At 41.1% G+C, this 16,255-nt stretch overlaps 1 protein-coding gene across 1 annotated transcript; it reads right to left on the bottom strand.

The window, feature by feature from the left end:
- Positions 1 to 2,531: 2,531 nt before the first annotated feature.
- DYDC1 (DPY30 domain containing 1) lies at positions 2,532 to 13,763 on the bottom strand. The gene is made up of 6 exons (XM_055118669.1): positions 13,617 to 13,763; positions 12,924 to 13,025; positions 8,215 to 8,304; positions 4,352 to 4,405; positions 3,509 to 3,607; positions 2,532 to 2,567 (listed from the first exon to the last, which is right to left on the bottom strand). The coding sequence occupies exons 1-6, from the start codon at positions 13,761 to 13,763 to the stop codon at positions 2,532 to 2,534; spliced, it is 528 nt and encodes a 175-aa protein (XP_054974644.1).
- Between the last annotated feature and the right edge of the window lie 2,492 nt (positions 13,764 to 16,255).

Genomic DNA, 16,255 nt, shown 5'->3' with positions numbered 1-16,255 from the left:
GTGACACATCCCAAACAGTCTAAGAACTGCCAAAGGAAGACTGGGTATCACTGGACTTTATGCAACAAATAAAGTAGATCTATTGTTGATAAGGATAAATCTAAAAACTGCAAATAAATTGTAAAACTTGTGTTACCACTTAACACTTAAAATCCCACCCCCCAAAATTTGGGGCATAGGAGAGGGGGCCTTCAAAGCAGGACTCAGGGGCCCCCAACACTTCTCAGCAATCCTCAGCCAACCAACCAGTCTCTGGTGGTTCAAAGTAAGGGTCAGAGGATAAGAAACTGCCCAGGCCATATTCGCCAGAGACCTCAAAAAGGCACCCCTGCCCAGACCCGTGGTACCTGGTGGACCTCCAGGGCCACAGCCAATGGACCTGGGGTTTGAACTCAGGTTCAGCAGATGCAAAGTATACTCTCCTGACTGCTGAGCTGTCAACCTGGCCCCTCACCACACATTTTATGCTATTTATTGGCAAATATACAACTTCATGAAAATATCAAGCATGTATACTGGGAAATGTATCTACCGCTCTCATGCTAATGGTCAGCTGGAAGCAGGCAATAAACAAATGGGATGGAGAATCAATGCTAGTCTCATACTATAAAACTCTAAAAAAAAAGTTGTCAAATATATGGTAAGTGACTAATATCTGTTAAATGTGGGTTAGGTGAAAGATATTGCTTGCATAATTTTGTATGCACATGTACATATTTGAAGCATCGTGTAATAATTATTGCCATTAAAAAGTCTTTTACTATACGTGTGGATACTATAGTATAGACTTTATTTCTGAAAAAAAAAAAAAAAGTGTGTGTGTCCACAGACCTTACAGGAAGGCTTTTAAAACCTGAATCTTTGTGACATCTAGTGGTGGTAGAAATAGTTACAATCTGATATCCAATTAGAGACTTCATTTGTGTATTATTAATATTCGAACTCCGGAGCTAGTGCAAAGTTTACCAATTTTCAAGCTGGTACATTTTTGTTTCCAGTGGTCTACACCTGAATGCTTTCCCTAGGGATGACACTTTGGCAAAGGCTATTTCACATGGTATATTCTCTATCAACTCTGTCAGTTCTAGAGTACCTGCCAGCCAAATGCCCCTGCTACCAGCTCTGTGTCAGAGAGAAGTTCTGAGCTCTTGCCATGCCTTTTGCACGCACCCGATCAGCTTCTAAGTTCACTTATTTTACTTAAATCCCCTACTACACTGTGAATGACTTGGGAGCAGGAACCATTTCGTGCACAGGAGAAACTAGTCCAGTTCTCGGGATCTAACAGGCGCCTGGTAAATGTTCACTGAATGAACCTGCCCCAATCTAGGCTCCTGGCCTTCGTTACCCCAAGCCTAGACCATGATATTAGCATCTTAAGTGCGAGCAACCGAAATCACACCGATCAAGGGTCTTAAATATTCTCTTTGCAGCTTAACAGCATTTTCTCTTGCCTGTTGCCCACGAGTTTTTTCAGTGTACTATTGTCATCGCCATTCCCGTTGTTGGTACAGACTGTCAACTTCTTAGCTTGGAGTTTAAACTCAGATCAGATCCACTTTCCTGAAGAGACAGACATTCTTGCCCAGTTCTGCTATTCTTCACTGCATCTTACAGGCTGTCCCATCTTCATTTCCCTGTCCCTGCCCTTGCTTTTCCTCCTACCCAGAAATAACTGTACAGTAATATATGTATGCATATATTGGGAGTAAGAAGGGGAAGGTATTTTGTTCTTTGCCACCCAGAATCTCTAAGTGATTTCTCTTGCTATGTGAAAGTAAATAGCGTTAATGCCTAATCTGTTTCTTTGGCACTTGCACCTTTATTTACCTCACTGACCTCAGTCTCTGATCTCCATCCAAGCATGCCTCTATCGGCACTGACCTGCCTTCTCACGCCAGCGTGTGTGCTCAGAAATTAGCTTGCAGCATCATCCCCAGGACGCGGGAACTCTGCAGTTCATTTCCAGAAGGACATGTGCATCTCAGATATGTTGAATATTCCAGAGCCCAAAGCCCTTTCTGCTCTTCACATCCAGTACCTTCCATCCCAGGCACTCTTGCTCTCAGGGAGGCACACATGGTCCTTTTGTTTTGTTTTGTTTTGTTTTGTTTTGTCTTATTTTGTATGGGGGCCACACCTGGCAGTGCTCAGGACTCACTACTGGCACTGCACTCAAGGATCCCTTCTGGAAAGTTCAGGGGGCCATATGGGATAGCAGAAACTTGGGTCTGCCAGTCACGTGAAAGGCACATGTCCTACCCACTGTACTATCACTCTGGCCCTGAGGCATATAGATTCTTTTTATTGTGTCTCCTACTCGTCCTTGGTGTTTGCTTCAGGATACTTTGCTGTTCTCACAGTAGAAAATCCAACACTGCATTTTTAGGCTACCCTTGTAGCCCATTTCCCTCCTTAGATCGAGGGGTGGGGGCGAAGAGCTCAAGTTTGGAGTGAAAAATACACTTGGGAAACTCATATTTGAAAACTTGAAACAAGCAGGAAAATGTATTGCTCTCAAGCTGGTTGATCTACAAATCTATATCTTGATCAATATTTAGTGAAGCCTAAAAGCAAAATAAAAATAAATAGGCTTTAATACAATTAGAATTATGAAAGTGTACTAGCCAAAATAAATGGAGTTCAGGCCATTTCTGTATTAGAAACCACCTCATGTAATTAGGTGTAACGAAGCTTTTGATAGTTTTAAAGTATTTTAAGCAAAATTAAAATTCAGTAAATAACAATTGTGTTTTTGCTGCATTCATTAATCCACCCCTTTCGTCTATATCTCCTGCCCTTCCTGGTGACCCTCATTCCTTCTGGCGGGGGCTAGTCACTAAGGTAATTAAGGGAAACACCTCAGCTATAGCAGTTCCAGGTCACGCCTGTCGTGTGGGCTGCTGGGCTGCTAATGGCCCCGGCTCTTACGCCCAGAGCCCATTTGGACAATCATTATCAGTCACTATGACAGTACCTACTGTTTGTCTATTTTTTTCCCTAAGCCAATGAAAAATATGTTTTCATCTTAAGAGCACCAAGTACCATGTCTGGCACACAGAAAACTCTAGGCACTTTTATAAAAATGCGTTTATATACTGTAAAAGCATGCACTTTCATTAAGGTCTGCATTTTGTTCCAAGGTTAGCAAACCTAAAATATTTGCCCTCCAAAACTGATGACTTTGAATACACATTTTGAAGTGATTTTGAAAATTTCAAAGTCTAGCTCAAAAATAAATAGATTGTCTTCTGTACTAAGAGGCATAGTATTACTTCCAGGTCAGCTTCTAGACCCTGCCCCATCCCTGCCGACTTCCCAACATGGGGTGGGCCTATGTCAGCAGTGATGGTGTCTAGAAGAAGGCTAATTAGGGGTCTAGATAACACCCAGAGAGCTGCTAGCTACCTAAGAAGCATAGGCCCTTTAGGCGACTAACCATGGTCCTACACAGACGAAGCTTACCCAGATGAAATAAGGTGCTATTTTTTCTCCCAAAGATACTTACATCGGATAGCATCGGTTCATCAAGCTCTTCTACTCTGCTCAGGTTAGGTGCTCCATAGCGATCACTGATTTCAGCTAGTGTTTTGCCTGAGTCTACTTCCTACAAAGAGAAGATTCATTTTCCTTTAAGATGTATTCAAAATTAATACATTAATGTATACATTGACTTAGTTGAAAATATTAATTAGGGCACCAAAAATTCCACATGGTCAATTAATGGAATGAATCAATACCCACAAAAGAGAATATTAATATGTTGTCTTGTTTAAAAACACATTCAAAATTTAAACACATCATTGTAAGTAATCCTTTGGTCATGATCTCACAGTATTTGGGGTCTTTAAAAATGCGAACACAAAGCCAGGGGGATAGCTCAAAGGACTAGCATGCAGGCTTTGCAAGTGAGAGCCCTGGGTTTAATCACTGGTACTGCAGAGTCTCCAGCACTGCTAGGAGTAGCCACTCCTCTCCCCAAAATGCAAATACAGGGGTCCAGGATGTGGTTTTATGGTGGAGCATATACCTGATAAATGAGGTCTGGGATCCAGGTGTGACCCAATAAAGAAAAAAAAATATAGCTACTGGGACTGGAGCAATAATACAGTGGATAGGGTGTTTGCCTTGCACATGAAAAACCAGGATTCAATCCTTGGTATCCCATATGGTCCTCTGAGAACCACCAGGAATTATTCCTGAATACAGAGCCAGGAGTAACCCCTGAGCATCACCAGGTGTGACCCCTAAACTAAAACAATTAATGTAGATATTAATGAATTAATATTAAGCTTTAAGTTCTAGGATATTCATTCCTTTCATATAACAGAAAATACAGTTTTCTTCTTACCTCCATACTTGAAGTATCACCACTCTTTAAACTTTCCATATACATTCTCATTGCCTATAATAAAAATGAACAAAATGATTTATATGGCTCCCTTTGATTCCAGATTTAATTCTTAAGTATTTTCCTTTTATATTAGTGCCATGATCAACATAACAACAAAAACTGTTACTCTTAAAGGAACAGTTGGATATTCTTGATACAAAACAGCAGATCACATTTACATTGAATACTTAATACTAATAGAAGATTTTCGCCATAAATTATATACAACTTTTTGGGAAGATCTCTTGATGAATGTTTTCTGATTTTTGGTTTTTGGGGTGTTTTTGGCTATAAGCTCTGCACTCAAGAATTTCTTCTGGGAGTGCTTGGAGCACCATATGGGATGCCAGGGATCGAATCAGGTTCAACCACATGCAAGATCAACGCCCTACCTGTTTTTCCTTCACTCCAGCCCATCTCTTTCTAAACTCTAAAACATTCTTCTAATCAAGCCAAACTTTGTTACGGTATTAATAGTTTGTTCTCAGATATCAGGGTGACCTGAGCTAATTCATCGAGGCCCCTCAGAAATGAGTGATCAAGTGATGACTACATACATATTCACCGTAATGATATACCTGGTATTGTTGTTTTTTTTTGTTTGTTTGTTTGTTTTGTTTTTTTGCTTTTTTGGGTCACACCCGGCGATGCACAGGGGTCACTCCTGGCTCTGCACTCAGGAATCACCCCTGGTGGTGCTCAGGGGGACCATATGGGATGCTGGGATTCGAACCCGGGTCGGCCGCGTGCAAGGCAAACGCCCTACCCGCTGTGCTATCGCTCCAGCCCCGGTATTGTTGTTTTTTGAAACATGGTGTTATTTTCTTAAGACCAACTAGGAACTTATCCCCCAACCACATGGTTTTTAGTGTATGAAAGTCCATGTTCTCAGTCATGGGAGTAGATTCTTAGCAAAGCCAAGCGGTCAGAATCCTTCCCCAAGATGTTTTTCTTTTCTTTTTATGCTTCTCCAAAGATTTTTTTCAGTGAAATTTTAGAAAAATAATCCATTCCTCTCAGATAGTAGGAACGTCAACATAAGATGACACAGGAGTCATCAAGCAGCAAGCCTGATAAGAGAGACATTGAAGAAATGGCAGAGGTCCGTGCGTGCGAGCACCCTGCCATTATCAGATTGGCAGTTCTGATAATCCTGCTTTTAAAGATTTGAATGGGGACTGGAGTGATGGCACAGCGGGTAGGGCCTTTGCCTTGCATGAGGCCAACCTGGGTTTGATTCCCAGCATCCCATATGGTCCCCCGAGCACCGACAGGAGTAATTCCTGATTGCAGGGCCAGGAGTAATGCCTGTGCATCACCAGGTGTGACCCAAAAAGAAAAAAAAAAGATTTGAATGGCCCAACTATACCATAACCCTTTACAATTTAGATGTTAAACCCTCTCTTCAACCCGGGATTTTCCCAGTACATTTCTGTTACTGTAGATACCATGCCTCTGGTGGCACAGTCACACTGCAATCATGAGCACTGTTTCTGGAGGCATAAAACAGGTCCAGCCTTATCATGAACCCAGTTTTTCTTTTCTTTTCCATTTATTTGTTTGTTTGTTTGTTTGTTTCCCCATGCCAGGCTGTCTTCACCAGGGCCCCCTGGGAGGGGGCGTTCAGGTTGAGTTTCCCTCCCTGCCCCAAGCAGAGCCCCGGCAGCCAAAAACCTCCAGAACCCAGCCGCAGCCATGCTCAAGGCCACTCTCCACATGCCCGGACGAGCCTCACCCATGAAGAAACCGACAGAGGAACCCAGGTATGTGGGACCTGTGGCTGAGATCCCCAAGCCTGCTCAGATCAGGACTGGGCCTCCTCCACCCAGATCCCCAGTTTTCCAGTAGTTTTGCAGTCACACCCACAAACTCCCCCTGGCACCATGTAATCTCATCAATGGCCAAGATCCAGAGACTATAAAATAAAGCTCCGGGAAGAGAGTGATGCAATTTTTCCTGGAGCGCACAGCTGAAAATGCGACCATGCAATCTCTTTATTTTTATTTGCTTATTTATTTATATTTTATTTATTTATTTATTTACTTATTTATTTATTTTTCCCCACATGGCAGAGTCTGGCAAGCTACCTGTGATGTATTTGATATGCCCAAAACAGTAACAGCAATGTGTTCTTTGTGTTCCTGGAGCGAGCAGACATCATTGGGCTACACTAGCATGTGACAGGGACAAATGAAAATGTTACTGGCTCCCGCTCAAGCAAATCTATGAACAACGGGATGACAGTGATACAGTGTTACAGTGATTTATTTATTTATTTTTGGTCACATGGAAGTGCCCGGGAGACCATATGGAGTGCTAGAGATTGAACTTGGGTCAGTCACATATAAGACCTTAATCACTATACTATCTCTCCTACCCATGAAACAGATTTTTCAAACATTCAATGCAGCTCTCTGGTCATCTCAATTTTTTTTTTAAAAAGGGGTTTTTTATTTTCTTATTTTTATCAGTCTCCTGGATGCTGCTACTTCTTTAATTTTAGGTCACTGACTCTCAACAGGAAGGGCCTGTGTATGTATGCATGTGTGTGTATGTATGCATGCGTGTGTGTATGTACATTCATGACTATCTGCCACCCTCAGGCTTATGGAACATCATCATCTGTATTTTCAAACACAAATAGCACCTTTGAAGTTGTACTTTTAAATATCATTGATTTAATTCACTCCTCAGCTTTAAAAAAAGGCTTTAAACAAGGATGCCCTCATCTAAGGCCATTGATATGCATTCTCTATAAAATCTGCTTCTGTTTTTCACTTTCATTATGGAAAAAAATTAAGTCAGTTAATATTTGAGTAACAGATGTTTGTGATATATTACAAGATGAAATATTCAGAAGTTTGATCTATATGACACTGATCTTTTAGACGCCAACACACACTGGAGAAACCAAAGACTTGATCTTGTAAAGATAATGGGGATGGACTTTGGGCATAATTTATCGCATTGTCTATTTAATGACATGAAAAACATATAAAACATTTAATGCAAATTGCAGAATAAGTCTACGATGAATTTAATGTAAGTTCTGTAATTTACATTAAGTTTTGTAATGTAAATTACAGAATAGGTCTACTCTGAAGGAGAGATACTACTGTCTTGGGGATCAGAAAACCCATTATAAAAGATTTAACCCTCAATATCTCAATTAAAAATAATTATCTTGATGAAAATGTTGATAATATCACATTTATAAGACTTTACTGCTCACAAAGTAGTCTCATATACATGATCTTACTTGATCCTTACAACAATTCCATGAAGCATTTCTAAGAATATCATGCTGTTGAAAGGCAGTTCAGATAGAGAAGGGAGCACCAAGTTAAGTGTGGTGGGAGGACCCGCTCGGGATGGGAGATATGTGCTGAAAGCAGACTATAGATTGAACACGATGGCCACTCAATACCTCCATTTGGCAAACCACAACACCCAAAGAAGAGAGAGAACAAAAGGGAATGCCCTGCCACAGAGGTGGGGTGGGGTAAGGGGATGGCATGGGGGCGTGGGAGGGATGCTGGGGTCATCAGTGGAGGAGAACGGGCACTGGTGGAGGGATGGGTACTCAAACAGTGTGTGACTTAAACACAAGCACGAAAATAGGTAAATCTGTTTCTGTACCCTCACGGTGATTCCTTAATAAAAAAATAATTTTAAAATAAGAATATCATGCTGTTGTCTCTATGTTTTACAAAGGTAAACTGAGAAGATTGTTTAATCACCAGCTAAAGTGTGGAAGAACAGTCTTCACACTATCCATGAACAATTTTATGTAAATTAGACATTTCTAAAATTCCAATTACCTTCTCCTGTTCTTGAGCTTTCTGTAATTCTATTATTCTTTGTCTCTCCCTTTCTTGCATTTCCAACTCCAGCTGTAATGCCTGTTGCTGCTGAGTATTAAAAACAAGTCATATTAAAGCCAGATCAGTTGCAGGAAATGAAAACTTTATTACTCTGAAATGTCCTGGGATAATTAAGTTTATGTTAACACATAAATTTAAGATACTTACAAAATTAAATGATCATGGTCACTCAATACTCCGGTACTTTACAAATATTTTTGAAGTATAAAATTAAAAAATTATTTTTAATTGTTAATTTCAGAAAACTACCATATGTACAAAATTAAGGCATTTTTTCTGTTCTTGAAGCTACCAATGAGACTGAAATTTTCATTAAAAATCTCTTCAGGCATAGATGGGTCTTCAAACAACCAATGCTTGGTTATAAAATAGTACATGAGGGGCTGGAGCGATTGCACAGTGGGTAGGGCATTTGCCTTGCACGTGGCCGACCCAGGTTCGATTCCCAGCATCCCATAGGGTTCCCCGAGAACCGCCAGGAGTAATTCCTGAGTGCAGAGCCAGGAGTAACCTCTGTGCATCACCGGGTGTGACACCCCCAAAAAAGCAAAAAAAAAAATAGTACATGAGAAAATCTTAAATGCAATCTGATGAGGAGCATGGAAACGGGCATTGGAGCAGATAAGACCCAAGCTTGCAAAGTGGCCCAGAAGTGAGGCCCCTCAGAAGAGAGTATCTGGGTAAAGTTGACAAGAACAGGGTATCAGCACCAGGTGTCTGGCCTTGGGCTTCACTCGACCTTCTAGTCACAGGAGCCCAAAATACAGACACTGTCACATATGCTTAGCAAGTCATCCTAACCACAGCATCTAGCCTTGACTGGGATTGGACCATCGCAAAGCAGAGAAGAGAAGGTGATAGGCCAGTATTGATGAACTTTATGTGGTTGGAATTTCTTGTAAGCCGAGACCCTCTATAAAATATGTGTGTGTTTGGCAATGAGGTAATCAGCTGCTCCCAGAGGGTGTTTCCTTGCACCTGTTATCCTTTGCCCCATCTACCCGGACCCGGTGCACAATGTGTCCAGGCACTGTTGGGGAAAACTGTTCCCCCACAATCTGAAGTCACATAAATGTCTCAACAATATATTTGATCTTCACAGTAAATATGCCATCTACAACAGAGGACAGAGCCCAAATTCTGCCAGCCAAATCTTTCCCAAGCTTGTTTCTGTACTGCAGTCGAGCTAGGAATGATGTTGACATTCTTAAATGGTTGAGAAATAGGAAAAAGAAGTCATATTTCATGACACATAAAAATTATTAAATTCAAATTTCAGTCCTAGAATAAAGTTCTTGGTTTTGCTTTGGGGGCAACTCCCTTTCTGTAGGCTAAGGGACCACATTGGTGCTAGGGATTCAAACTAGCAGCCATAGGATGCAAGGCAAGTTCCTTAATCCCTGAACCATCTCTCTGACCCCAGTGTGAAGTTTTATTGACATATTTCCATGCTCACTGGTTTACTTGACTGTTTCCTGAATCAATTGCACCACTGATTTCTTGCAACTGAGACAAGAGGTGGTGTTCTTATTACTTCATTGTGGCTCGTTATGGCACATGTGGACTCAGTCAGAATCAGTTGCACAAATTTATCATAAACGGAAGCTGATTTCTAGACTTTTCCTACCATACAGCATAGTTACGTGTGTTGGCAGTGGTAAAATTTTGAATTCTGTTCAATATCTAAATCTTAACCACTATTATCAAGCATGTCGAATGGCTTTGAAAATTAGCCTTTTGCTATAAACTTAGTTTCTTAATCAGTTCGATCTATAAATACAAGGTAAAATAAAATTTATCTGTGAAACTTCACTGCAGGAAAGTCATTTAAAGAACTGGCACTTGAATAATATATATAACATCAAACTGCTATTATATACTTTCAGTGCTATCCAAAATAATAAAAAAACTAGTTCTCTTTTCCTACAGAAATTTGTAGTAGATATATTTTCCAGGCCCAAACAATGTAGTTCCAGAGTGATTCTAGCCTCAGTGTAAGTGCAAAGAAAATTTTCATATTTCAAAATCTATTTAACTGTATAATTGAGAATTTTCACAAACCATCAATTGGAAGACATTAATCTGCAAAGTAATGACATTATAAAAAGGTAAATGTCAAGAGGGAAAAAATCTGATGGAATTACTCAAATTCCTTCCAAGAGATAAATAATTATGATCAATTAAAATAATATGCACATGGACAAATGCTAATATCTGTGTTAATAAAAACATTTTCAAAGATCAACATGTAAAATCTCATTACTGATCAGTGTTGACATTTTAATTCATCCTGACAATAGAGAAAATTGGCTCCAACCTCCCCCTAAGTGAAAAGTTATCTTTAAAAAGTTTCATTCTTTTCAGTAGTAAGCCTGATTTTAAAAAAATAACATTCTATTATTTAATCATAATTATTTGTGATAAAACATACATAAATTTGCTTTCTCTCTTGCTATATCTACATATATACCTACATCCTCAATTTTAATATACCTACATAATATCCCCAATTTTGCCTCCTGGTCTGCAAAATATAATATATTAATGAATTGAGTCTTTTTTATGAAGTTGACCAAGGCCCAAGGCAGAAAATATTTTCTTACCATCAATCTAGCATCAGTCCTGTGCAGCAAGGACCTTTCCTAACTATAGTTTTATTATTTTATTTATTTTGACTTTTGGGCCATGTGGCAGTGCTCAGGGATGACTCTGTGCAGGTTCAGGGGACCATATGGTGTGCCAGGAATCAAACTCTGGTCAGCTGTATGCAAGGCTCTGTATACTATTGCTCAGCCCTAGAAACTTACACATTTTTTGAACTCTCTGAAGACTAAAGTCAGAGGTGGTTAAGGGTGGAGGCTTGGGCAAATCTTTTTTCCACTGGCTTGTAATTTAAAGTGTTTGCTTACTTCATGCCCAACATTCACCAAACCAGGAGCCTTAGAGCATCTCTGACATGTATTTCCCTGATAGTCTACATGTCATGACTGGACGTGGGTTTCTAAAAAATATATTAGCAGCGCCTACCAAACACTTTCACATGTTTATTCCCCAAAACAATAATGGGTGACTGTTTCACTGCCCCATCAAAAGTTATCAACAGATCGACAACTGAAGGCTGGCCCAGACACACACAGACACACACACACACACACACACACACACACACACACATACACACACACACAGCAGAGCCAAATGACTGAAAATAAAAACTCAGAAAGAAATAAGGTTTTCACCAGCCAGATCCAGGTAAGATACCTAGAATGTTCTGCCCCCTAAAAATCAAGAGATCTTAAGCAGAGAAGCTATTTTCCTTGGTTGTATTTTTCTTTTTATCCACACACTCAAATAAAAGCCTTCTTTCCTTCTAAAAACTGTGTATGGGCCAGAGCAACAGTAAAGCGGGTAGGGTACTTACCTTGATGATAGTTCCTGACACCCCCATGTGTTCCCCCAGTCCGGCCAGGAGTGATCTCTGAGTGCAGAGTCAAGAGTAAACCTTGACCACTGCCAGGTGTAACCCCCAAATAAAATTAATTAATTAAAAAATGTGTAGGCTCAAGTCATGTTTCTAGAGTTAAGTAATTTCAATATTGCACGGTTCTTGATAAGTTAGTCTAGAAACTACTCTAGAAATTTGTCTTCCAGTTTATATCCCATGATCCATTCCTTCAACCGTTTACCATTTTTTACCAACATATTCAGCTCTTCATCCCTCCCACCTGCCCCCAAAGTATGTCAGTCAAGGATGTCTCTCCTCCACACCTTCACTCAGCTCTACTCAGAGGACAAAAACCACATCGTCACAAAACTAAAGCAAATGGCACCATCATAAATTCTTGGTCTGACTGCATCCAAGTGCCCCGTGCTAGCAAGCAATGCTACATTTTCTCTATCAGCTCTCCCCTATTATTCCCTACAGCCACCGTTTCAAACCTGCCACCATGCTACCTACCCTTTCACCTCCTCAAACTCACCAGGTAATCATGGTCATCACCTCATAAAGACAAAGTCACACATAAACTGCTTTCAGCTCCCGCTATGAACCCACTCACACATGTGTGCCCGCCATCTTTCCTCCCTCCCCAAGTCATATGTCCCACGCCCCATTGGCTCACTTCCTTGGAAAGCTGTCTCTGGGAATCAACCCCTTCATTTCTTAGTATCAAAACAATTCTTCCTCCCTCCATTTGGTTCCATTTTTAAAAAGAAAAAGAAAAAGAAAAAGAAATAAAAAACCTTCCCTGAGAATCACCTTGAAAGCATCACCATCACGAACCATCTCCTCCTGCCTTACCCACCCCCCCACCCACACTGCTCCTCCCCACCATGCTCATGGGTGGTCTTGAATGACCCCTGGGCAGTCCTGTTCTCAGCAGCAGACTCTCTCGCCTGAGGCTGATTACTGCAGGGTTAGAGGAGAGCACTCTTGCTCCCACTGTACTGCCGCTGCTTCTCCAGCAAAGAAGATACACACACACACACACACACACACACACACACACACACACATCTGTGTGACAGAGGATGCTGGAAGAAAGCCTTATCTATGGAACAAGAGCAGGAGAGGAGGAATTCCAGTATCTGTGCTGAACACGCCGCAGTTGCCGCCTTTGATCCCGGTCCCCAGTGAGCTGTCTTACCTGTTGAAACAAGAGCTCCTCTGCTTTGAGTCTCTCCATCATTTGCTGCTCCATCAAAGCTACTGCTCTCTCCTGCTCCAACTCAGCCATTTCCTTTTGTCTCTAGCATTGGTGAAAAAAGCATCATGTGACTAATTAGAAATGATGCTATTGATAAAAAAAATTAATCTTGAGGGGCTGGAGCAATAGCACAGCGGGTAGGGGGTTTGCCTTGCATGCGGCTGACCAGGGTTTGATTCCCAGCATCCTATATGGTCCCCTGAGCACGGCCAGGGGTGATTTCTGAGTGCAGAGCCAGGAGTAACCTCTGTGCATTGCCGGGTGTGACCCAAAAAGCGAAAAAAAAAATCTTGAAAGCATCTTTATCACCAACAACACATTAAGGGTTGAGCAAATTTCAATTGCTCCATTTGGAAAGAGTGTAACCAGGACAATGTGTGCTTCATTTCAACAAAAAGCACAAACTTAAACTGAGTATGATAAATATGGGGAAAAAATGAGAAGAAATTCCATAGTGATTCAAATAGAGATGTTTGGGGATGTTGTTTCCCTTTTTCTAGTGAGGCAGATGCCTACATTTTATACCATAAACTATTTTTAGAAAACTGAATTTTATAATATTGAAGTTTTTTAAAGCAGACAAGTTTGACAAATTATACTACTCTCATTTTCTAAAAGAAGGTCCATGTTTACCTGCTGCTCCGCAGCCACATTGCTTTTATACTTGTAAATCCACAATGCCAAGTATTCTATTGGATCCACCGGACGATTTTTTGCCACTTCCACAAGACCTTGAGTTAGACACTTCCCAAGGTGCTTTTGAAGATATGCCGACTCCATTTCTAATTCCTAAGTAAAAACTTCTAAAAGATAAATGTTTTGCATTAGTGCCATAAATTTTCAATTAAGACCCAATAAAAGTGGGGTCCAGTGAGGCCAAGAAAGCCTTAAATCCTATCACCAATCACCTATCACCATAGCTCTCTCCCGTTGGAGTGACGCAAGCAAACTGGCCCAGGAAATGGTTTCCAGAAAGGTACCACGTAAGTCAGTACAAGTTAAGAGCTTTGAAATCCTGAATGAGGAGCTGGAGCAATAGCACAGCGGATTGGGCAATTGCCTTGCATGTGGCTAACCTGGGTCGATTCCCAGCATCCCATATGGTCCCCCATGCACCACCAGGAGTAATTCCTGAGTGCATGAGCCAGGAGTAACCCCTATACATCGCTGGATGTGACCCCCCAAAAAAAAAATCCTGAATGACTTTTAAGGCCCGGTATCAAAAACGGGACACTATTGTCATTAGTGACGCCAAGGTGACTAGCTGCCAAGCAATACATGCCTAACTTAACTCTTACAACACATCATCTGCTGTGCAGAGGAAAACCGCCAGGCCCAAAGAGCTAAACAAATAGTCTAGGTAAGAACACACCACACACACACACACACACACACACACACACACACACACACAGAATTCATACTCAACTCTTGATTCCTGTCTTTGCCCAAATGACTGTTCTAAGAAGTTTCTCCCAATTTGAGAAAATCTGCTTTTGAGAATATTACAACTGAAAGAGAGAGAGACAGAGACAGAGAGAGAGTAAGAGAAGAGAAAGAAAGTCTTTGAATTTTAAAAGAAAAAATATCAAGAATAGATGTCAATAAGCTTTCCATTCCCTATGCCTAGTTTTCTTCTCAGGCTTACTTTCAGAGCTATCCCTTCTGCCTCCAACATGTCCTGATTCTAACTACACTGAATATTCTGCTGCTCTGTTGTCATACCTTCAACATCTTCATCTCTGTGACTTTTCACATGATGATCCCTTGAATCTTACCTTGGAAAATATCTCCTTATCTGTAAAATGTAGATCAAGACTCATTCCCTAAGCTTTCCCAGGCAATGCAAAGTTTCTATTCCCCAAGCTGCTTACACAGCTAGCTCCACTACCTGATATAGTTGGCTTGTCTTGTGACAAGTGGATGAGTTTCTCAATTTTCAGGAAAATTCAGGCATAAGGCATAAGCTTAGATCAGATTTGGGGTGGGTGTGAGGAGAGTTGGTTCACATTCTGCATTGCTTGGGAAATAGGGCTGGTAGTATGAAAGGTAAGTTTCCTTAGACCCCTCTCTCTCTGTCTCCCACCCTATCTCTCTCTCTAGCCCTTATATCAGATTTTTCAATTAAAATTTGTTAGAGAGAGAGCCAGGCTGGAGCAATAGCACAGCGGTAGGGTGTTCGCCTTTCACGCAGCCCACCCGTGTTTGATTCCTCTGCCCCTCTTGGAGAGCCCGGCAAGCTACCGAGAGTATTGCACCCGCATGGCAGAGCCTGGCAAGCTACCCGTGGCGTATTGGATATGCCAAAAACAGTAACAATAAGTCTCACAATGAGAGACATTACTGGTGCCCGCTCAAACAAATCGATGAGCAATGGGATGACAGTGATGATGATGACAGAGAGAGAGCCATACAGAGAGTACAGCAGGTAAGGTGCCTATCTTGTAAGTGCCCAACCTGGATTCAATCCCCAAGCACCTCATATGGTCCCCCTAAGCACTGTCAGGAGTGATCCCTGAGCACAAAAACATGAGTAAGCCCTGAGCATACCAGATGTTGGCCAAAAATAAAAAATAAAAAAATTAATTTACCAACCACTGTTCTTTTTCACTTTGAAAAAAACCATCTTGAGATTCTGATGAAACATTTTCATTATTCAACAAATAAATACTGAGTACATGATGGGCCCAGAGATTAGAGGGGCTAAAACATCAGTTTTCTTGATCTGTTCATGGACTAATGCCCCTAAACTTGTGCATGAAATTCCAGAACAAAGACCCCGGAGGTTCACCTATAGAATCTAATACTGTTTTCTCTAGTTTCAGGGTGGTAAGAACACAAATCAGTATAATCCATAAGGGGGGGGGGGAATTTGGCAATGTCTAGAAAGTTACTGAATATGTGCAGAGGAAGGTCGCATATTCATTCTTTGACCTATCTCATTTCTGAGATCCTATCTTCAAAAATGTATAGATGTATCTATATATCTCTGTGTATCTGATTATATTACAGCATTAGTGACTAGTCAAACTGGAGTTAAATCCAAATGTTCATCACTAAGAAATAAAAGCAACATGATGAGGGCTGGAGCTACAATACAGCAGGTAGGGTGTTTGCCTTGCACTCGGCCAAACCGGGTTCGATTCCCAGCATCCCATATGGTTCCCTGAGCACCTCCAGGGGTAATTCCTGAGTGCAGAGCCAGGAATGACCCCTGTGCATCACAGGGTATGACCCAAAAAGCAAAAAAAAAAAAGCAACATGATGAATTA

This window comes from Sorex araneus, chromosome 11 (assembly GCF_027595985.1).
Source record: "Sorex araneus isolate mSorAra2 chromosome 11, mSorAra2.pri, whole genome shotgun sequence".
NCBI classification, from domain to species: domain Eukaryota; kingdom Metazoa; phylum Chordata; class Mammalia; order Eulipotyphla; family Soricidae; genus Sorex; species Sorex araneus.
Note: the sequence above shows the minus strand (reverse complement) of the source record. Positions and strands in the feature narration are given on the sequence as shown.

Coding starts and splice junctions, on each gene's coding strand:
- DYDC1 (XM_055118669.1), bottom strand. CDS start 13,763: ATGGAGTCGGCATATCTTCAAAAGCACCTTGGGAAGTGTCTAACTCAA. Junction 8,305..12,923: donor AGGAGCTCTTGTTTCAACAG/GTAAGACAGCTC, acceptor TTTAATACTCAG/CAGCAACAGGCATTACAGCT. Junction 2,568..3,508: donor ATGAACCGATGCTATCCGAT/GTAAGTATCTTT, acceptor TTTTGCTTTTAG/GCTTCACTAAATATTGATCA.